Source organism: Fringilla coelebs, assembly GCF_963513975.1.
Source record: "Fringilla coelebs genome assembly, chromosome: 1".
In the NCBI taxonomy this organism is placed as follows: Eukaryota; Metazoa; Chordata; class Aves; order Passeriformes; family Fringillidae; genus Fringilla; species Fringilla coelebs.
In genome coordinates this window covers 73,405,009-73,428,686 of record NC_140028.1, presented here as the reverse complement: position 1 = coordinate 73,428,686, position 23,678 = coordinate 73,405,009, and the positions used below count along the sequence as shown (strand labels likewise).

The 23,678-nt window shown below is 38.2% G+C and overlaps 1 protein-coding gene across 2 annotated transcripts in view; it reads left to right on the top strand.

Moving 5' to 3' along the window:
- Nucleotides 1–23,678, top strand: part of CTNND2 (catenin delta 2) — a gene marked incomplete at both ends in the record, with an annotated part of 515,683 nt that overhangs the window by 412,153 nt on the left and 79,852 nt on the right. For both annotated transcript variants that reach the window (XM_084219011.1, XM_084219012.1), the window contains 3 exons: nt 9,634–9,751; nt 12,735–12,920; nt 22,660–22,833. In XM_084219011.1, coding sequence (XP_084075137.1) covers nt 9,634–9,751; nt 12,735–12,920; nt 22,660–22,833 — 478 coding nt within the window. The remainder of the gene's footprint in view (nt 1–9,633; nt 9,752–12,734; nt 12,921–22,659; nt 22,834–23,678) is intronic.

The following is a 23,678-nucleotide window of genomic DNA, read 5'->3' as shown; positions in this document are numbered from 1 at the left end:
AAACAGGGCAGTGTAGGGTCTTGTAAGAAGTTTGTTGTGGCAGAAGATCCAGGTTGTCAGATGCCATCCCTGGTGTATCAGCCAAAGGGGTGCAGAGCATCGACAGTAACCCTCATAGCAGAGTTTGTTCATTGTTCTGGATGGCATGGACTGGAAGGGGGTAAGTAGAGTTGTGGTTGAGTGATCCCCTTCTTTTTGTACAGGTTGACCCTCAGCTCAGTTGGTTAGAGCCTGGTGCTAAGCAGCAGCGATGCACAGGGACTCGTTAGGCTGAAGGGCACGCTAGAGGATCAGTTCTTTCACCATCCCTCAGTGTGCACATAAAGCTATTTGGAGATGGGATGATGTGACATAGTTTGAGGTAGGATGCTCACTGGCAAATTCAGGTGAAATGTCATGAAAATAGGACATGAACATACATATTTATTTCTTATGCTGAAGGCACATTTGGACTAAGCGTAAGAATTGTAATTTATTATGCATCACGTTATATGTCTTTACAGTGAAGCAATTTATGATAATGAGATTTTTTACAGGTATTTAGCTCAAAAATTCATAACACCCTGAGATGCTATTACTGGGAAGCAGCACAGATACCTTGATGTCTTTAATGGAGTTAAAGCATAAAGAAAAGAAAATTGGGGCTTGAGATTGTTCTAGAAATAAGAAAATGCAATTTCACAGGAACAGTATCGTTTAATTATGTGACTAGAAAGAAATAATATGAGGAAATAATAAATTAATTTTGAGATACCTAACTGAAAATTCAGAAGAGGGAACTGGTAACAGAGTGTTTGTGAGAGGATTATGACAGTAAAAGAATTTTACATACTGCAAACTAGTTTAGACAAAGAAGAAAGAGAAATGGCAAATAAGCAGCATTTCTAAAGATTTTTAGTTAGGGTAGTTAGGTAGGGAAGAAAGATGCCTCTCAGATTTGGAGAGAGACTCCAGCCAAAGAAATGTCCATAGCAGTCAATTCACTGAGAGCCTGGGCAATCACACAGATGAAAAGCATGTCTTCTATTTTGCTGTGCTGTGTTCTAACTTAATTTGTTTCAGAGCAGCATTTCATACTTCTGATACTTTAATAAGTGTTCTGCTTTGTGACTTCTTATCCTCTGTATTAAAATTTCTAAGTAGCTGATCAAAAAGAGATGAAGCTAATAATCTAATGAACTGATTGGTGTTGTAATTAATTGTGCTCATCTGATTAGTCAACAACCAAAGCTGATTTACCCTCCTTTCTTCTCAAGGCACTGCACTGATAATGGCTTTTCAAGACTGCAAAATAGATGCAGGAAGACACTTGAAACTCAGATGTGACAGGGAGATTGCTTTGTAGGTTAAGGGAATCATCTCACTTGAGCAATCACCATCCTATTTGTTTGTTCCTCCAGGTTGATAGGATGGCATATTGCTTGTGTTTTTTCTGGAACCTAATCTTTATTCATAGGATTTTTAGAGTGGTAACTTTGTTAAATATACCTATTTACATTGTTTCTGGTCTTATTTTTGCAATTATCTTTTCCACTGAGTTCTAAAACCAAAGCAAGAGAGCAGTATAACTTTCCAATACTTTGATTTATAAGACCTGAGAAGAACCGCATTCCTGATAACGCTTTTAAATGTTTCAAACCTAAAGGCAGAGGCTAACAGACTTACTGAGCTTAAATGTCTACCAAAGTTTATAAAAAGAATAAGTCATATGTTGTAATACCTCATGGAAAACTTTTAGGTTTGGTTTAGTAACAACAGTGTCAACTTAAAAATCAGTATACCCAATGGAAAAGTGAAAATCAGAGCATAAAAAGGTATAATCTTGTGTCAGAATGGAGTCCAAAATTCATCTCTAATGCCATTATTCATTCTCTTATTTATACAACTAGAAAGTCAAATCTGAACTGTCATTTAGCCCAAGCAGAATACTTGTTTTAACAGAGTGAAAAACCAAAATGACAGTGTCATGGTATCCCATCCCTGGGTTCAAAGTAGTTTTTCCTCATACAGATGCTCTCCTGAGTTGCTATGTCTGAAATAAGCTCTATTTATTTTTAATTTTATTTTTAATTTTTTTCCAGATGTGGCTTTCGTGTTTGCCTAGAAATGCATTCTCATTCCTTTATCATCAAACTAGGAGAACTCATTTCAGCTTCCCATCCTTTCAAAGTGTCTGTTTATTTGGAAATGTAAAATTACTGGGTTTATACCTGAATCAAAGAGTTATCTTCTTGCATTATGTTATAGAAGGAGTTTGGCAGTTGTGACACTTGGCTTTTTACTACCTGTGTTTGGTTGCTCTGAAACTGAATTTGTATGGCCAGTGGGTCTATGTGGCAAATGGACTGTTTTCCATGTAACAGGCATTCACTGGATATTTCAATGGGCTGGTTTTTCTGGCAGACTGACTTCCCACTGTTCCATTTGTTTGTGTGAGCCGCAAAGGAGACCAAGACAGGGACGTACAATTTACACATTAAAGCACTTTTTTCTTCCATAGTTGTCAGTTAAGAGAATTTAGGGACAGCAGGACTCACTGGAATGCAAGACACTCAAATGACTGAGAAAGTTTTAATGCAGAGATATTTGTCTTCAAATCACTTCCTTTTTTTCTTCTGTGAGGTAGTGCGATGACATTCTTTGCACAAAGACTTCTGAGTGTGCTGGAGACCCAGTTCTAAGTGACTTATTAGAATGGAGCAGAGGATGGCTCCAGAGGGTAGCAAATCTCTAGTACTGAGTTCATCATTACTTGAGAGAGGGGAGAAATGATGTCTTTAGTCCTTTAAGACCACAAGATATTTAACAAATAAACTTTAAGAAAGTATAACCCAAAGTCTTGTGTTTTGTAGGTTTTGCACTTACATTTTGGTTTGGTTTTTTTTTTTCCCTGATTACAGAAATTATACTTGTAAAACTTTTTCATAGATTTTGTTGTTGTTGTTTAGAAGTTTCAATAAATAAGGAAACTTGTCTGTTAGAAAAAGGACCATGCTTATATGTGATGGTCTGGTCCTTTTCTAATACTATAGTCAAATATGTCTTCTGTAGATAGAATGTGCCCACTAGTACTGACCATTTTCAGGTAAAACCTGGCAGCAGGTCAGGAATGTATTTTGGCCCTGTGCTGGATTCTGAAGTTCCCCTTTTATCAAAACCAACTCAGGTGCTGAAATATTTCTGAGTGCATAGAAAAGAGGCTTGCACGTATTCCTGAAAAGCACAAGAGCTACACTGGGATTAAGTCAAGGGGAAAGAGTTGTCAAAAGTAAGACTTTTTGGTTTTGTTTGTAAGTACTAGTTGTTCTTAAGATAAAAAGAAAAGGTCAAATACATCCAAGATGGCAAGAAATTTCACACACTGTGAGAAGTTGGCTAAATTCCTTTTCCAAGTTTCAGGTACAAATGAAAATCCTTTTCCCCAGCTGTTGTGTATGTTACAATTTTGACTGAAGAAGAATGATTTTTCTTTACAGCTGAAATTATATTAGAGAAATAACATTCAAATAATTTTATAAAGAGATCTCAGCAGTGTAAGGCATGCTGGTACACTCAGAATAATATTTTAGACACAGTAAATTACTGCCTTTTGCAGATAGTATATTTCTTTGATGCTTACTCCAAACTCTAAAGCATTTTGTCTGTTTCTTTTCAATTGTTCTTAAGAATGCAGTCATAATACCAGGTTTTTCCTGAGACTATAGCCCACAAAAAATAAAAGAGGGGATATTTTTATTCTTATGGAAGTATTTTTGCTAGGGCAGATCATGCAAGTCAAGGACTTTCCCACAGTCCCAAACAGGACAAATAGAGGCTTCATCTTTTAGTGAAGAAGAAAAGTAGACATAGAAATTATGTACAAATAATCTGATTTATAATACTTTAAAGATTGCTTGAATGGTTAATGTAGAGAAAGGCAGTTAAGAACAGCAAAACAGACCAACAGATAAGCATTTGAAGAAAATAACCTGATAAACAAGAGGTAGAATGAGGTTAATTGAAAACTGTTTATGTCTGATCAGTTTTGTTCTGAATGAGATAACAAGCTGAACAGAAAAATGAAAATGGATTACTTTCCAATGCTGAAGCATCTGACATAGTAATTTTGAGTTTTCACGGTGATCAGAGCAGGTAGCCAGGGAAGAAATGTGGATTGAGACCAGTACTACTTCCTCAGGGCATGCTCCCGCTGGCCGCAAAGGTGTTTCACTGAGTGCTGGTGGGGGCCGTGAAACCCGCGTTTGGCAGCCTCAGTGCCGTCCTTCTCCACAAATTTGTCCTGTTGCTCTTCAGTCCATGCAAGGAGTAAGAGCTGCAGAGTCCTCTGGACAGTGGTTCTGTAGGACAGAAGTGCCTTAGGCAATGCTGGTATTTAATGCTGGATCATTAAAAGCTGATGCTGTTGTATTTACATTCTTGCAGTCTTCAACACAGCTAGAGCTTCATTTAGCAACGTGACAATTGTCAATGGAGAAAAGTGTCTTGACCCTGACATGTTTAAACCATTCCTATTTTGACCTTCAGAGTCTGTACCACAGCAGATCTTCCCAAGGGCAGTAAGTGACTCAGTATTTCAGCTCTTTGTGAATGAACAGGTAGTGTATTAAAAGCTGTATAAACAGATGAGCATTAAGGAGTGTAGTGATTTTTATGAAACCAAATGCTACGTGTCAGAGAAATTAAATATCAAAAGAGAAATTTAATGGGAGTAGGATTTTTTTTTTACCAAAATTTAAAAGATTCCCTCAATACACTATGTCTAATTCTGTGTATTGTAGTTAAATAGAACTGCGCATCAAATGAAAACACAGCAAAAGAGGAGAGGGGTAGTTAGAAATTTTATTTTTCTTTCTGATGAAGCTATGGTTGATTATAGCATGAAATCTTACCAAAATTGTTCCTGCAGAAAACTCAGGGTGGTTTTAGGTTTGTTTTACAGAGACAGTTTCTTTTAAATGTTTACTGCAGTTCATGTGCTGTCCCATCGTGTATCATTCAAAATTATCAAAATAGCAAAAAATGATGATAGTAGTCAACTGCTTCACAAATCACACAGAGCATTCTTTAAAAACAATTCATTTGGCCTTAGGATTGGGCATGCAGAAGCACAGCAGTAAAAGGCACCTGTTGAGTGCTTGACTTGGTAGGCTAATTGCTCTGATGCTTTGAAAACAACAGGTACCACTGAATAACCAAAGCTAAATAACATTGTCATAGCATTTGATAGAAAGGTTAACAACCAAGATTGTATCCACATTAGACTGTCAGATGTTTGTCTAATTGCAAAGTGTTCTTTTAAAGTGAAAGTGATACCTAAGAGAGAAAGATATCACTTAGGCCAAGTTGCTTGTTGATATAGAATGGTCTTCTTTAAGTAAGTTGAGCTATTCTAATTAATACAAGTCAAGTTTTCCCCAAAACTTATGTTTTACTTAATCCACATGCAGGATTACTCAATTCTGAGTAGATAAAGAAAGGTATAAGTGGTGCTAAGAACACTTATGAAGAAGAAATCTTGATGATTTTGGTGATACTGCCCTGGACTGTCATTCAAATCAGGAAAAGTTAAAGGGATATCTGTGGCAATGACTGAAAAAATCTATTTTAATTTATTTTTACTTCCAAACTATAAGTTGATTTTATAGTCACTGAAAACCTAACACTTAGAAACTCTAATAATGAAGAATCAACCAACTTGTGTTTTCTTAGGTTTTGTCTCACTGCTTTGTTTAAATTTCTATTTTGTCTGAGAAATAGCTAGTCTTATCAGCTAGTTTAGTTCCCAGCAATAAGAGATGATTTTAAAAAGTCTCACTGTACAAATGATAAAAAATCAGAATTTTTCTGTAATCTTCCTTTCGTGAGAAAAAGCTATTTACACTAGCTGGGTTTTAGAGGTCTAACTGGAATCTTCTGACTAAACTGAGAATTATTCCTCAGCCCTCTGTATTCTTGGTATTCCTGCATTACTGGATTCTATTTGAAATTCATTTTTCTGGTTTATGGCAGGCTGAAGGAAATATACCATGAGTAGAGTTTACACAAAGAATCAAAGTATATGGGGTGATCAAGCTGGGCTGCATTTAGAAGGGAGAAGTATTTTTCCCTGAAAACTTGTGCATTGTATCTCCACACCCTGTAAGACATCCAGAAAACATGGTTTCTCCTGTTTAAAAAATGACACTGGAAAAATATGCACTGACTTAGTGGGACGTCTTACTAACAGGAGATATTACTAATGTTCCAATTTAACATCTGCATAGTGACCTGTAAATTCACAAATGACAAATCGTGTCTTATTCCCTGTCACACTGACAGCTACAGCATGTCCAAGTTCACAATGAGAAATAAAATTTAAACGACAGCGTGTTTTCTTTGACCGCTCATTTAATCTGGAATTTGTTTCTCTATGTAGGCTGAACATGGTGGTATTAGAGACCCTCTGTGAATGATCTCAGTTAACAGTGATTACTTCAGTAGAGGTGACATGAGACTAGCTAGGGATGTATTTCTTTGAAATAATCAACTGGTTTTTTCTGCCAAAATGCTGATGCAAAGTTTGGATTTGTGTTGGTTTTTAGCTGTTTCCTATGTAAATAAATGCACCATATCTCAGTGAGGGTTGTAGGAGCTACAAGTCAGTGCAGAAAGTAAACAGTGGCTTTTGTAAGAAAAGGAAAAGTAGTCATGGGAGTTCAGAATATCCATCTCTTGATTAAAGGAGCTACTGGAGCATAATGGGGAAGGATGATAAACAGAAGAACCTGACTCGACAGCTCCTCCATACAGAGCCAGGAAATGCATTGTCTGTGCAAGATGTGCCCCTGGTGTGTCTGTATTGCTTTGTGCAAAGGCCTCATATTCTTTGTTTGCTGGAAATGAATGAGGCAGATAGCTCGCAGCTCAGGGACTATTAAGGTTGTCTACATTGCTGTCTTGGTGAGGAGGAGTTTCTGGTGAACTTGGAGAGGAGCTGAGAGGCTGACAGTCTCTGCAGGCTCTGGACAGTCAAGGCGACATGCAGTTGGCTGTGATAGAGAGAAGAAAAAATCACCTCAATTAGAAGATCAGGGAGACTGTATCTCTCTGTTTCTGGTGGTGTCTAAATCAGTCTATTTTGAAAGCTTGCTCTCAGTATATAAATAAGCCTTATTATTCTAGTTACGCATTATTCTAAGATCTATGTCTGTTTAAAAGGATTCAGGAATATTTCAGCTTTTTTTTTTTCCTAGTGGTGCAAAGAAAGGCACAAGGCCATGATGAGAACTCTTCCTCAGCATCCTCCTATTATAATTTATGCAGTTGCTCTTCTAGGGCTGGATACAACTTTCTTCATCAGAGAGTCATAGGTTCATAAAATGGTTTAGGTTAGAATGCATCTTAAAGACTATTGAATTTTAACGCCTTACCATGGACAGTAACATCTTCCACTAGACCAGATTGCTCCAAGCACCATCCAGCCTGGCCTTGAACACTAGCAGGGAATGGGACATCCACAACTTCTTTGGGTAACCTGCACCAGTGCCTCAATGCCCTTTCTCCATCTATATTTATCTACCTACTACTGTCTTTATCTGCCTAAAGGGTAAGAGAATGAAATTTCAGAAAGAAGTCAAATAATCCTTGTCCTCACTCTAAACCCCACAATGAGCTTTTCCAGTCCATCATTCTGCTCTTCCTAAATGTGCTGCCCTTTCAGAATATCAGTGGATCTCTTGCCTTTAAAGGAGAGTGGTCTACTCTGCTTTAGGTGGAGTCTCCAGCCCTGCAGGTATAGGGCACAGGCACTGTTTGGGGAAAACCATGCTCTCTATTTTTACCTTCTTATTTCTGCCACACAAAGGTAAGTCAGAAGTTTCCATCACTTCTGAGAGAGAGAGTTTTTCCAATTGATGTTGTCCAGTCCCTACTTCCTAGATTACAAAAGAAAGTTTCCCCATGAACTGGAGGAAAACCCCTCACCTGCTGGTCTTATAGCAGCAGAGAGATAAAGGAAGAGGAAGCAGACAACACAGAACTTGCAAGCTGTTACGAAGGGCAGGCTTCTGATGTGTAATGTGGCAAAAAATGAGGGGTTTCAAGGAGAGTGAATTTGTTTGCTAGTGAGATACAAGAATTCATTCCAGTGCTCCAGGGCTATATGTTTTCTGTCAAGCTGTCTGCTGAGGTGAAGGGAACAGTATTGAATTAATTGGCCCAGTTTGTGTGTGGGAGAGCAGCGGTAATTAGGACTGTGTGGGGATGCAAGTATAGATGGTAAATCATATATGTTAAGGGGGCAGAGTCCATTAGGAACCTGCATTGGAACTGGGGGATTGTCCAGTTATAAGACTCTTTGGTGCTTTGGGGAAATGAAAATGCTTTTTTCAGGGTTTTTTAGATAATAAGGAGACAGAACAGGATGAAGTAGATAGAGCAGAAAAAGAATTGAAAGGAAACCTAGCCCTAAGTCCTCTCATCTTCCTCCATCTGAAATTCTTTCCCCCTTCCCACGGTTCCTGTGCTTTTTCCACCTTTAGTGCAAAGGTCATTGAAAATGGCATAAAAGATATAAAGTGCCTTGCCTTCTTCCCAAATTCAAGGGCTGGTGTCCTCCCTTCCGTTTCCACACATTAGCATTAACTGCATAGGTCTGGTGTGTGTGCTTTTTATGTTCTTTCTATGTGTAAACTTTAAGAGTGGGGAGAGAAGAGCTACAGACAAGCCACATTAGCAAAGGGCTATCTTCCCCTACTGAAGGAGACTCTGAGAAGTTTTACCCCATTCTTGAGATTGCTAATTCACCCATTTCCAAATCAAACCCACCATGCATATTTGCATGCAGTTTTTCTCTGGGAGACTTGATGTTAGCAAATATAGGTTCTGTTTGTAAATGCTCATTCATACATATTTGTTTCTTTGTGTTTCAGTACTTTGAACTTTATGACACAATATGTTATGCAGTGAATTTTGTTTTAATTGGATTTGTATAAATGTACTCAGAAGGCCATGTGGCCCCATCTAAGGAACACAAGAATTACAATATTATTATAATAATCGGAGGCCTTACGTTTTGCAATGAAAAATAAACTACATAAAGAGAAGATTGAGGCATTAATGTTCTCTCAAAATGAAAGAGAAAAGCAAACACTTATGTAAAATGAGAAGCAAGCAACAGCAGGTGTTTTATAGTATGCTCTGATAATATTTTTCTCTCAGGTTAAGAACGCTAACTACTGGGCACTTCAATTCCTAGGAGATGTTTTTGTGAAAACCTCTAGACTTTTTAAATCCTGATTTATATGTACATATGCATATTTTAAAAAGAAAGGAGGGAGGAAGGAAAGGAAAGGAAGGAAGGAAATTATCAGCCCTTCTCCAAATTTAGTGGGCCATGAGTCTCCCCATGCAGGTGGGCGCATGCTGCTTGGCCACTCAGCCCCATCCTGTGGAGGACCTGGCGTCTTCCATTTGTTCCCCTGTGCGTTACATTTCCTGAGCTCATTCGCAGCTGTCTCCATTATTCACAGCTCTGAACTGATGAGAGGAAGAAGGAGAACGTGTGTTCTATTTGTATGTGAACCGTGAGAAGGTTTCAGGCGGGGCAGTGGGCAGGGAGCCGTGGGGATAGTGACCCTTGCTGTTGCCTTGCAGGAATGTCAGCTCTGCTGGAGAGGAGGCCCGCAGAAGAATGAGGGAGTGTGATGGCCTGACAGATGCATTGCTGTACGTGATCCAGTCTGCTCTGGGGAGCAGTGAAATTGATAGTAAGGTTTGTCGTCTTTGTCTTTTCAGCAGCAAATACAGGTATTCACGGTACATGGGGACTCTAAGGAGACCATTTTTTTCATTATATTCTTTTTTTAATGCATTGTGAGGAATGTCTTAGCAAAGCATAATTTAGCCCATCTTTTTTTTTTTTTATTTTTGTGTGCTAAGCATTGTATTAGTACCTGTGTAGTGTGCACAGGTCATCCTCTCTATTGAATTATTGAAGTAGAAAGTATGATACTGGTTTAAGAGGAGCAAATATATCATATTCCAAGTAAAATTCTTTACATTGCTCTGCCAGTTTTACCTTAAAATTGATTTTTAGTACCCAGTATGAGAGCTAATGAGGGTGAGATAGGCTTAGAAGGCAAACAAGCAAAAAAGAATTGGGCAATTAATAGGCAGTTTTGCAGTAAAACCAACATTATTTCTTCTTTGAAGAGGATCAATGAATGCTTTCAATAACAACTGTGTTAAGATGCCTCATTATGTCAAGTTTACTTCTCTTAAAATGCTAGGATATGAACAAGCTTCTCCAGAGGTGAAAGGCACTTCCTAATTAAAAAGACTCCAAGCATTTACAAATTGAAGATTTGTAATGCATTAAAGTGTTCTAGAGAAGAAGAAAAAGGCCAGTTTCTTTTGCTTTCAGTATATGATGCTAAATTAATTACAGTTGCTGCTCTAGGGCAACCTTGGTCCATTTGCAAACCCCTAGGAATTGCAGGAGAGCAGCCTTTTATGCAGCAAGGTTTTAAAGCCCACTGGGCTTGTATTTCCAAATACTACTTCACAGAGTTGTCTGTGGACTCCCATGGGTTTATAGATTTGAGAGGAATAATCTCCAGGAGTCTCTGGCTGCCATCTGAATCAAATAGGGGAAATTTGCCTGTGAATTCAGGGGACAGACAGAGGAATTAAGAGACGCTCATAGCATGAGCTACTGGGCTAACAGCATGGCTTTTTTTTTTTTAAGGAAAAAAGAAAAAACCCTCAAAACACCCAAAAAATCTCACAACCCATTACCCTGTAATCAATTTTCCATTAATAGAAGTTTAGTAGAGGGATGCTTGAAGGACACCAACCCACAAGGCAGGCACAACACCTGGCAGCAAGGTTTGGGGCAAACTTGGCTGTTGCCAGCTCCTACTACCCCAGACACTTCCTGCAGAGCAGCCCCCAAACACAGGGGTGTTTTAACTTCATTAGCTTCAGAGTGGCTTAAAAGTAGCTAGAGCAGAAAAACTAGTGAGCCTGTACTTAGCCCCTTTATGATGAAACTGAAAACAGAATAGGGAACTCAAGGATCCTTGAAAGTCAAGGAGGAGTGAAGTCTCTCTAGCTGTGTGGTTGGAACTAGCTTTTGTGGCTTGTAGGAGTTCACCTTAATAAGGAAGGTGTTGATTGAATTTGAGCCTTGGAAGTTCGCTTATCAGTTTTTAGTTTAAGGTAACATTGTCCTCGTGATGGCTCAGCTTATGTTTTCCACAAAATGAGAATTTTAAATGCAAAAACTATGATTTATTAAAAGGAAAACTAACATGTAGTATTCTAATCAACAAATGCAAAGGTTCAACTTCAGCATACTATATCAAAAGTGAATAAAATTCATGTAAAAGAAAAACCAAAGAGGAAGAAAACTTTGAAAAATAATTATGGTCACTGTGATGTTTGCAAAGCTTTCAGCTGTGAAAGCTGCACGAAGGACATTTTCTAGACACGCACACACACAATGCATCCATATTTCTACATGTGTTGATATATTTGGCAGAAATTTCAAGTTAGCACAAATGTGTTGGAAAATTGGGACATTTCATCTATATTAAAAAACAGATAGATAAATATTCCTGTATAAATGAATCTGAATTCGATGTCACCTCTGGAGCTTTGTGTTATCACAAAACACCAGTGCTGAGGGCATACCTGGCAGAAGCTCCTGTCATACATGAAAGTAAATGAAGTCCCATCTGTTTGCCTCACTGGTGAATATGGCAGAATATGGTAGAGCTGAAAGCCTCACAGTCATTCCATTCTGGGTTAATGGAGCAAAAGAGCTGGGATGTTGTGTCTATTGCTTTTTATCTCCATAGACCATTAGAAACAGTTGAAATAAATATAAATAGATAGAGAATGGCTTTTTTAACCATGCTTTCCTTGTGTGCAGAAAATTAAGCTCATATCCTTCTTATTAGGGATAATCAAACCAAATTGAACCAACTAAATGGGTAGGTTTCATGTCTAAACTGAACTTCTTTTAGACTTGGAGAAGTTATGCTGAATTACAAGTGAATTTTCCTCCACTGGGTCTCATCCATTTATGGATTCCTGCTTGCATCTTCTACAGAAGGCACAACCTATTAGGGGGATAAATGGATGAAAGGGAAATGCTGCACGCAAGGTGGTTTTTTGCAGCCTGGCTAGAAGCAGTAAAAGCAACAAGACAGATTTCAAGTCCTGCTTCTGGGACTGGAGAAACATCATCTGTTCATGCTACAAGTACTTGTGAAATGGAACTCAGATCCCAATTTTAAGGCAATTTACATAGAATTTTTGCCAGAAAAAAAGGTTATTTCTGGTTTTAAAAGGACAAAACCCAGGATCTATTGCCATTTTCTTTTTGTAGCATTTTCTATTCACTGAGGTGAGAGTTTTCTGACATTCAGAGTGTTCAGGTTCTCTTGATCACTTTTTACCTTGACATCTGTTTCACATGGGGCTCCAGTGTGAAATTCAGAACAACAAAAAAACCTCCCAGAAAAGTGTTGTCCAGACTATTGATTTGTTACCATAAAAATTTCTGAATCTCTTAACCTGTGATTAACTGGGGAGCACTCAAAAATGTGCGCATAAGAATTGTGCTGGGAGAATGCATGTGCAAAGATGGATGAAATTCCTTCTCCTTCATATTCAGAGTGAGCAAGGGGAGAATTTTAATCTTTTTCTGGTTTTGTTTTCTGTATTTTTCTTTTTGTCATACTTTTCAGACCGTTGAAAACTGTGTGTGCATTTTGAGGAACCTCTCATACAGGCTAGCTGCAGAAACATCTCAGGGACAGCAGATGGGAACAGATGAACTTGATGGATTACTCTGTGGTGATGCCAATGGAAAAGATGCAGAGAGTTCAGGGTGCTGGGGAAAGAAGAAGAAGAAAAAGAAATCACAAGATCAGGTAATGAAAGTTATTTGCAGCTGTGTTGTGAGTAGTTGAAGTGCCCCTCGTTTAAAATATAAATAATTAATGCACTGTATTAGAAATTAAATGCATGATGCATAATGTACAAAACTGTTGTCCTTGTTAATTAGCTGAGAGCTTAAAGTAGAATATGGCTCTGGAGTGATAAAATATGTTTGCTTGAGAAATTGTACATTATGTGGTGCACCTGGAAACTGTAGTCATGGGTACACTGTGAATGCCATAAATACCATAAAATGCTCTTTGAAAAGACGCCATTTCTAATGAAAAGTGAAATCTGCATATGCTTTACACTGTAATTCCACAGAGCCACGTGTGTGTAGAAAGGCTTTAATGCAAACAAACATCAGCCTTGTCTATATACACTCACTTGCTTCAAAGTTAGTCTTGTACGATGTCTCTACACATTGAGAGAAAACTGTACAGGACTGAATCAAGTAATATAAGGAAATGTTAGAAAAGCATTCATATTTTGATATATTTTATGTTGTTACCAAAGAAAAATTGTAAACCTAAGCCTTGATGGCTTCCTCAAGTTACTTGACAGGTTATCATTTTGGGTGGGTTGATTTTTAAAGTGTATTTATCTCCTTTTTTATCCCATTAAGAACTTATAATTTGGGGAATACTGACAGCTGTATTGCAGAGAAAAGACACTGTTGTATCTGTACACACAGCGAGTAGCAATAAGAATGGCTAATGATTTATGGGCTTTTTCAGACAGCCTGTGCTGGCAATAGTAAGTTTTCTACCTCTTCCTACACTTACTCACTTTTTTGCATTGTAGTTTATTTCTGTTTCAGATTGCTCAAAGAAAATATTTATTTGAGTAAGCAATTAAGTGCACAGGATAATAAATTATATCAACCAGTACTGAAAATATTCCTGAGTTCCTAAAGCCAAATTGTGTTGATGTGGAAAGGTTCTAGCAACATTACTAAGCTAAAACTTGGATACTGAAAAATTCAGCACTCATTACTAGTAAGACTTATTTTACCTACTCTTGTGGTTAAACACCCTATCATCAGTTAACTTGAATTTATTATGGCCTCTTGTTGGGATTCCTGTCTTAGGCTACATTGAGTTAGAAGTGTTGAAGCAAACTAATTTTACCCCATGAAGTAGTCATCATCCTTGTTACTGAATTAACAGTTCTCACACACTGTGCTTGCAGTTACTCAAAGTGCAGTAGCAAAAAATAGCTTGTCTGGGTATGGATGCGTCACACTGCAACTTGGCTTGCTCTCTGATGCTCTGTTTACTAACACATGCACACACACTCACTAGCTAAAGGCTTTTTAAGTCTTCCTCTTCTATTTCTTCTGTGACTTCTGGGTCTCACAGTCATACTTTTAACTCTGTACTATTGACTCTTTCAGTATTCCCATAGGGCCTCTCTGTACTGTAATGGTTCCCTTAAAAACATTTTTTTTGCTCCTCCAGGCCAAAGAGCTGAGCTCTTTTGGCTGATTATCTTTACAATGTGCATGCTTTTGCCTGATCTTAGATATTTTTTGTCTTGTTTCCATGAATGCTCATTATCACCATGTTGCATGGTAAAGATCTCAGAGCTGTTAGTGTTGGCTTCATAGAAGTTTTATATAATTTTTAAAGTCTAAAGAGCAATAAAACTGCGCACATATTTTCAGGTTCATGATCACCAGGACATAAATTTACTCTTTCCAGAACTGATTCTGTTGTGCATAGGACTGCTTTGTATTACAAGTGTTAGAAACATTTTTCTAATGGTGTTTTCTTCTTTCATCTAATTTCCTTTAAATCCAGACATCCTACTTCATCTTGCCATATTAAAGGTCTCACATGTGGATATTATTCAGTTTAGGAATTTTAAAGGGGCCTTGTGCGCCTTCTGGAGGTTATGCAGGTATGGGGTTTTCACCCCATAATCCTCGATTAGTATTGAACATTCCAAATGATTTGAAGTATATTATCAAGTTAATATATTATCAAGTTAACCAGAGTGCCACTCTAAACAATAGCAGAAGGTTAACTGTGCCAGAAACAGCTCTCCCAACTTACTCTCAAAAATGGAAAAGAAAAGCAATATTTTTCATGTAACCACATTTATATTAATTGCATAAAATAACATAAACTGTGATAAGGGTAAATTAAAGCTTTTTGTCCATTTATTTTGCAAAAATAAGTACAGAGGTATGTTGAGAGGTACTTGGCCAGTGCAGACACAATCATCCAATGGTGTGAAAAGACCTGTTCTTTCTGCTTCTTGTCTTTGTGGTGCCTTTAATATTTATGAGTTCTATCTTCTCAGGTAAAGCCCAGGGCGCAGGCACATCTCTGTCAGTTGTGACACCTCAGTACAGGGGAGTAGTATCCAGTCTATGTTGCTACATTTTATGCCCCCTGAAGATACATGGTCAGGGTATAGGTTTGGTTTTTTTTCTTTTATTGGCAGGCCATGGGGTTTTTGAATAACAAAATTGCTGTTTCAATCCTTCTCAGAATATAAGATGTACAAAGCAGTGTGGAGGAAAATTGTTCACATTTAAGTGAATGCAATTTTGAAATTTTCCTATTACACTATCGCTGTAACTTAGTTTCTTCTTTTTTATGTGTATTTACTTGAACTTCATTGTGCATTTATGTGGTAGTCTTTAATTTTTGGATAAAAGTCTTTGAAAAAAAAATAGTAGCAAAACTATTGTAGTTGCAAAAGAAAAACAGATGTATCATTTTGGACAAAGAATGTGGATGAAGATGCAGTTTTCTGTACTTAACAAAAAATCCTTCACAGAATAGGGGATTTTGTTTCTTAAGCCATAAAACAGGAGAAGCTTGATATTAAAGTCTCTTTCTCATGGGTTTTCTCTACAAAGAAAGTACAAGTTAATTTCTTTGGTTTATGATTTATGGAGCACGTATCCCAATTTTTTTAAGTTATGTTTCAAGTGTATTCACATGTAAATTACTTAAAGGAAAGAACAGAATTGAGGGCTTCTTTCCAAGGCCTTTCAAGAACAAACTGGAATTTATTTTTTATTAAGGACACCAGTTGTCTATCAGTTGTCTATAATGGCGACTTCTGTGCATCTTGAAATCAAGTAAGAGATGTGTCTTTGTTCAGATCATAAGTCTAATGACACCTTGAAAATTACTTTACTTTAGGAGTTCCCTTAGGATCATAGGAAACAAGTGTTCTCCACATTTCAGAATAAAGGTGGGTGGTGTTAAAAGAGCCCACAATCATTTTACCAGAGCTGAGAGAGGTTTCTGAGGCATCTGCTTTGTTGCACAAATTAAATTTAGAAGAGGTCCAAACCTTCTGAAGGTTTGTGACAATATCTAGGTATAGCACTAGTTTTATCTATGGAAACACAGAAAGCAAAGCTTCTGTTAAAGCCTCAGAAAAAATAAGTGAAATTCACTTGGCTTCTGTCTCAAACCTCTAGGACTGTAATCCTCTGCTGTTTTCTTAGTTTTTCTCTGCTGCTTACCTGTGATCAACTGGTACTGAACCCTCACCCAATAACCTCTCCAGCCTCAGACCCCTTCATCCCTGACTAGGACCTTGTAGACATCAACCTTCCTGCCTTGTATTGTGTCACTCTTCAAATGGAAACTGATTCTTCCACTGCTGAAAATGCTGTTCATGCTGCTGGCATGCTCACTGCTGCCAACAGGTTTATCCTTTGAGCTGTATGAGAAACAAGGATTATGACAAAAAGCAGTTAGGGCAAATCAGGTCTATGGTCCAACTTCAGTAAAAGAAATGGCAGGGAGTTGTCATTAATCCTTATTTATTTCTTGTTACACAGCCCATTATGTATACATGTGGCACAGTTTCATTTCTTTTCCTTTCTTCTCTAAGAGAAACAGGTTGACTTCTTGGCTTCATGCTTTTGTAGAGTTCCCCATCTGAAATCATTCCCGTCAAACCAGAATCTAGCCCAAAGTCTGTTTTTTGATTGGAAGTGACACTTCTGAAATGAGCCTGACCTTCTTTTTCACCTTCTGTCAGGAGCCTTAAACTATGACAGCAACATTTCAAGTCATATATCATTAAGAATAGATTGGCACACCTCTTTAGCATGCTTGCTAAATGGCCTATAAATTCTTCTATTTATGTGAAATAGAAGGTTTAAGGCAATAATATTTCAGAAAGCATAAAAAATAAACCTGCCAGATATGTCTTCATGTGGTGAGACCACTATTTTACCAAGTATGCTTCATACTCTACCAAGCCATACCAAGGTAATAAGGCCAGAAACAGAGAAATGGTGTCAGGTCCTGGGTTTAACCAACAACGTGAACTCTGATTAAAATGGATGAAAAGCTGCGTTGCCAATACATTCTTGCTCAGAAGGAATATTATTTCCACTTGTTGCTTCCTCATCTTGCCCAAGGTGGTTATGTCAAATGTTGAGTAGCAAGAATCAACTGTCCTGAGCAATTCCTTACAGAGCATTTTGGAAACCATTTCTGCTTTCTTGCTTGCCAACCCAGCATCTTCCCAGATCCTCTGTGAGCCTCTCAGTGTCATGTATGGCCAATTTGTTTTCAAAGTCAAAACTGCAGAGTTACTAAATATCATTTGTATTTGTCAGTTTGTGGAACATACTGCAAAGCCAATTGGCTTCAGCTTTCTGTAGAGAGGAGAAGGGCATGCAACTTTAACTCCATCCCCTTTCATTTGGGAAAGGTCTGTTTTTAGCAAAGAGGAAATGTACCAACTGAATTAATATTTTTTCTTAGCTAATATTAAGCATAATATTAAAAAGCTGAATAAAGGCATTGACAATTATTTTAAGAGCGTAATGTACAATGTAAAGTAAAATTTAGATTTATTAATATCTGAGATTAATTATAATGATTCAGTACACTGAAATGTTTTGAAAGCATTTCAAACACCCTTCCTATAATTGTAAATGTTGTTGCATCAAGCTGGGAATGGTACTTTTATTTATGCAATGATCTCTGTTCTCTCCCACCATGCTCCTCCAGTCTCTGTGTCAGTTAACACCTGCATTTATGTTCACTACCTTTATTTAGGCCTGGATATCTAAACTGAAGTTTGACTTGATGTAAACAGTGGGATTCCTGCCTGCTTAGTGCCAGCTGCATGGATTCTGAAATCAAGCTCTGTGACTTGGTTGTATTTTTGTTGCTGAATCCCTGGTTTCTGCTCTTTTTGCAGCATTGGCCAATTCACCTCTTGGACAAAGCTGTCCAAAAGAGGTTATTGGACTGACCTGTCTAGGGAGACCTGGCAGAGACTGTCATAGCCATTAAGACATGCAGGATGAGATATCAGTGTCTTCTTAGGGGGCCTGGTAATTTAAGAGTCTGGCATTTCAGAAATGGTTTTAGTAAGCACTGTGTAATTGCTCATATGAATTTTGTCACTGCTGCTTCAAGGAGCATAGCTTCAGTGTTATCATACTATCCCAAATGTCTGGGATCATTGGAGAGAAGTCTAGAAGGTTTTAGACATTGCTGGGGTTTGTTTGTTTATTTTTTCCTAGATTTTTTTAGTAGTGGTATTTTGTACAGACTGGGGTAAAGGAAGTATTCATATGTCATAGATTGAAATCAAACACTGTTTTTTTTAATCACAGGAAAACCTATGGTCATGTGATACCTATTTAAAAGCAAACCCCACCAATTTGATGTTGTTAGTACAAACCTTAAAATCTGCAGAGTATACTTCTTTTGCTGAGCTGAAGCCTTCCCAGGTATTTAGTACAATTGCACTATAAATATGGATTTACTTTCACTAAAATGAGAAAGGTGGTGGTAGATAATCTATTGTGCAGCACAAGAAAGCATCTCAATGAGTGATCTTTTTCTCCACTCAAAGTTCCTTACAATTATGAAAATTTGGAAATTTTATTGGAGTACTCTTACTATCTGTTGTTCTTAAAACATCTTGGTATTTGGCTTTTTATTTTTCTAGACTTTCATCCTTTTTTTGCACCAGTCTCAGGAAATGAGAGATTTGTATCTCACCCACGTAACAAACAGTTTGTCAGCTTCAACCACAATATATGTGGGTAATTTCAGCGGAAGGAGGGAAGCCTGGAAGGGATATTTGTTTATGACTTTTTTTTTTTTCACCTTAGTATAAGCTAGGAAGAGTAATTGCATGTTTTCCTCTCTTTCAGAGGCTCCTACTGCAGCCTCAGTCTATTTCAAATAGACCTTCCTGATCATTCCTGATGGGCAGCAAGAGTACAGTAACTCTTCCAGTAATTTGGGTAGAGGTGTTTACTGGGTGAGGATGCTGCCTCAGCTCATTAATATTTAGTAATGCAAACTGCAAAGCAACTTCTGCCATGCCTCAACCACTATTCTAGAAATGGACTCTAATACCACTCGGGGAAAATACTTTTTTTTGCTCAGGCAGTTGATGTTTATGAAAACCGAAAGAAATGAGTGAAGATCAGGCAAATCTCCTTTGCTTACCTGTGTCAGTTCTGCATGCCCTGCAGCAGTTGAGCTGCATTGCTTCAGGCACTGGTCTCAGCTACACAGGAGGCACCAGAAGCCACCAAGCCCTACAGTGAGGAGGCTGCCACAGACACAGCAGGTGTTGTGGTTTAACCCCAGCCAGCAAGCAAACCCACACAGCCCTCACCCAGGGGGTGGGGGTGAAGAAGAGTGAAAGTGAGAAGATGCGTGGGTTGAGGTAAAAGCAGTTTAATGGGGAAAGCAAAAGCCCCACATGGAAGCAAAGCAAAGGAAGGAATTCATTCACCACTTCCCATGGGCAGGCATGAGCACTTCCCATCTTCAGCCATCCCCAGGAAAGAGGGCTCCAAAATGCATAACAGTGATTTGGGTAAACAAACCCCATCCAAATGTCCTCCCTTCCTTCTTCTTCCCCATAGCTTTATATTCTGAGCATGACACTGTGTGGTATGGAATGTCCCCTTGGCCAGCTGGAGTCAGCTGTTCTGACTGTATTCCCTCCCAGCTCTGTGCATCCCCATTCTCCTCGCTGGTGGGGTGGGATGAGGAGCAGAAAAGGCTGTGTTACTCAGTGTGTCAGTGCTACTCAGCTGTGACTAAAACATCCCTGGGTTATCAACACTGCTTCCAGCACAAATTGAAAACATGGCCCCATACCAACTACTGTGAAGGTAATTACCCCAGCCAAAACTAGCACAGCGTGGTGAACAGTGACACCCTCCCTGTGCAGCCACTCAGCTGCTCTGGGCACACACACCACATGTGAAGAGCACTGCAGGACATTTTTCAGGGTGACTGAATTTCCTGTGCTTTCACTGCACATGCATGTGTGGTACCAAAGATTTTCATCATTATTACATGGACTCTAAGGCATCGCAGCATCTTGGGAAAAAGGTCTTCCCTCACAGTTGGTGATAAATTAATGCAATCATGCTGGAAGTGAGTTGCTAGAAGGGCAGGGAAATGCAGTAATTTGTCTCCTTTTTTTTTTTTTTTTTAATGTTTTCTCATTACTGGGCAGAATGGCAAAACAACATTAAATATTAATTTATCTGCTAGATCATTTCTAGTGCTTTATATGTACAAGCACAGCATGAACATGTATATAGAGCTCTACTTATATCAGCTGATTTTCAGCTCTCCTTGGGATCATACGAGTGTAAATTGCTGAGCATAAAACAAAATCATACCCCCACATAGGCATATACCCCCTCTCATGGGTAGATCTGGTACATTTGATGCATTTCACGTGCTTTGTCCTTGAAGTAATATACCCTGTACAAACTACTCTGTAGTTGCATAATGCATAATTGGTGCAAGCTGGAATGAGACAAGTGAAGACATGAACTGGTGCCCTTGGACATCACAAGTCATTCGTTAGTGGACTTACTAAGGTGCAAAACCTAAACCTGGTGTGAAGTCAGATTTGACCTGTAAGATATGTCTCTCATTTGTTTTCAAAAAAATCTGACAGTATGAATGATTGAATTCTGAGAGTTAAAATAAGAAGCAGGCTTTAATGTATTTTTTATGAGCTGAAAAGAACTCATTTCTAGCAAGGCTGGTGATTTATAAGGAGGAAAAAGGAGAATTGAGTCACATGCACTGAAAACAATCTATTGGTTTAAAGGCAGAAATGCATTAAAAATTTCAAAGACACAGCCCCATAACAGTCTCATTCGAAGGCATTGTTTCTCCAGAAGGCATTTGTCCTCTACTTTCTCAACCACCACTGGGCATTGCTATGCCAGTTCTTTTAAACTATGATAGCATTTGTCCAGCATAGTGAGTTTCACACCTGAGCTGCTTTCTGGTAACTGCTTATGTGTGTGAAATGGTTCCTCTAGCTTTCCACTTTGGTGTTTGTTCTGATTTAATTCAGAAAAGAGTAGCAGGTTTCGTTTCTAAAGGTGTTAATCACACAAAACCTTGTTGAAATTGGCTTAGGTGTTATTAGGGAAGACTTGATTGATTGTCCCTTAAAATATATGGTTTTTAAGTTAGTGTAAATAAAATTATGATTGATACTTCCTGAAAACAAGAGGTTCAAGGTCTTTCCCAGTGCAAGTACTATTGTACACTCATAACTAGTTAAATTAACTAGTGCAGATTTAAACCAGGAGTTAATTTGACTTATCCTATCAGTTTAGTAGATGTTTAATGTTATGGTACAGATTTTTTTGTTTATATAGGCACAGTAACCTCTCACCCAAGGTACTAAAAGGTTTACTTTTTATTCTATTACACAATGTCAACATATCAGAAGTGTTAGAAAAGATATTTATTAAAAAGTTAAGGCTTGTTCCTAACAGTTGCACTAGTGCGATGAATTATTAAAATCTATTTATCTGTACAAAACAAAACAAAATATTAAATAAATATATAAGTAGATGTCCATTTAAAATTTTATTGAAAGTGCATTCTACATCTTACTTTTGTTTAGAAAGCAAAAAGAAAGTCTGTGTATTTTCCTTTGAGATGTTTCGTACGTAGGTGCCAGTGTTATGTGCTCCACTGGAGAGGAGAATCCCTGTCCTCCTGGAATAAAGTAGTTATTTCTGGTAAGAGCTGGTTTTGTGAAATAACCTACCATTTGTTCAGGTTTAAATATTGCACATTTTGGATATCAGACTTGGGTTGTTTTTCGTGGCAAAACTCTGTATGTGATGAGAGGAGCAGCGTGTTTTGTGGGGGCTGATTCTACCAATTGCATTGGAGTCCCAGACCACACAGCTGGCTGGCTGCTGCCTCCTGCACTCTCATTGTGAGGAGCCAGAGGTTGTGTCATTGAAGAAGACTTGTCACACTTGTGCCTTTCATGGGACAGAGGGCTCTTGGCCTTGAATGATACTGTTTTCCATAGTGGCATTCTGTGTTGTTTATCCTCTCATGGGAAGAGAGAGAATGTGGAGAACTGAGAAGGATGTGAAAAGAAAATCTCTTCTCCCCGTGCAAGTTCTAGATTTGCCTCTTAAGATAGCGTTCATTTGGCTTCTGTTCCCACACACCAAAAAATTACATACATTGAAAAGTGTTTTTGTTTTATCAGCTAGCAAAAATATTGGGATTTCTGCCAATCTTATAGCTCGTCTATATGGAATGCTGAGTAGGAAATTTGGTTCCTCCATGAAGAATCCCATGATTTGCAAAAATTGAGAACATCTGTTCATGGGCAGATGCCTTCACAGATATCATAGTTTCAACTGAGGCAATTCTCAAATGTATTTCACTGTTCCTTGCTGACAATCTGATTTGTGCTTTCCAACAGTGGGATGGCGTAGGACCTCTCCCAGACTGTGCAGAACCACCCAAAGGAATCCAGATGCTGTGGCACCCTTCAATAGTCAAACCCTACCTCACACTTCTTTCTGAGTGCTCAAATCCAGACACGCTGGAGGGGGCAGCGGGGGCACTGCAGAACTTGGCTGCTGGGAGTTGGAAGGTAGGAATATTAACCCAATACGTATTTCCTCTTCTGAAATAGTTCTGAAACCTACAGCTGACAGCAGGGTGGTGATATAAATGCATCTAATTGCTTCTGGTAGTGGAATAACCTTCTGTTCTCATAGAACTATCTGAAGTCAAATTTGAGACAGCATTTCAAGTCTTAGGTAGTCATATCATAGCAAATGTCAGCATACAGCAGCAAAGATCACATCGGTCAAGTATGAAAAATTGCCACTGAAAACCAATATCCAAATATGGAGAGTGAGGAGAAGCAGTTCTTTATGAACTTGGGTGACAGAGCCATGAAAAATGAGCTGAAAATGCCACCAGTGGCAATCAAATGAAACCATATTGTTTTGTCACTGCAGAAACTGGTTGACATTCTATCCCTTAGGAGAAGGCAGGGCACGGCAGAGCAAAATATAAATGATGTGACACCAAGTAATCTTAGCATCTACTTTTTAAAAAAATTAGGCATTACTAAAATACATTCATAATATGATTAATTATATACAATGAGTGAGGAAATGTGCAATCAAGGCGCTCTACTCCAGCTAATCCTATTTTTCAATTATATTCAAAAGCCCCCTTTTTCTTTTAAGAATTATTTGCAGTATGTCAAGTAAAAAATTTAAGAAAATGCTTGCAAATTTAGAACAGACCAGTAAAATTCAACATTGAACTTTGTTTACTTTTTAGGGCAATTTTCCTGGTGGTAAACTGGTTTAATTGGCTGAAAGTACTAAGTGTGTAATCCTATGGTGTAACTATAATGCATTGATTTCAAATTACCTCTCAGCAGGGATTTTTCTCATTTACAATGAAAACAGTCATGTACAG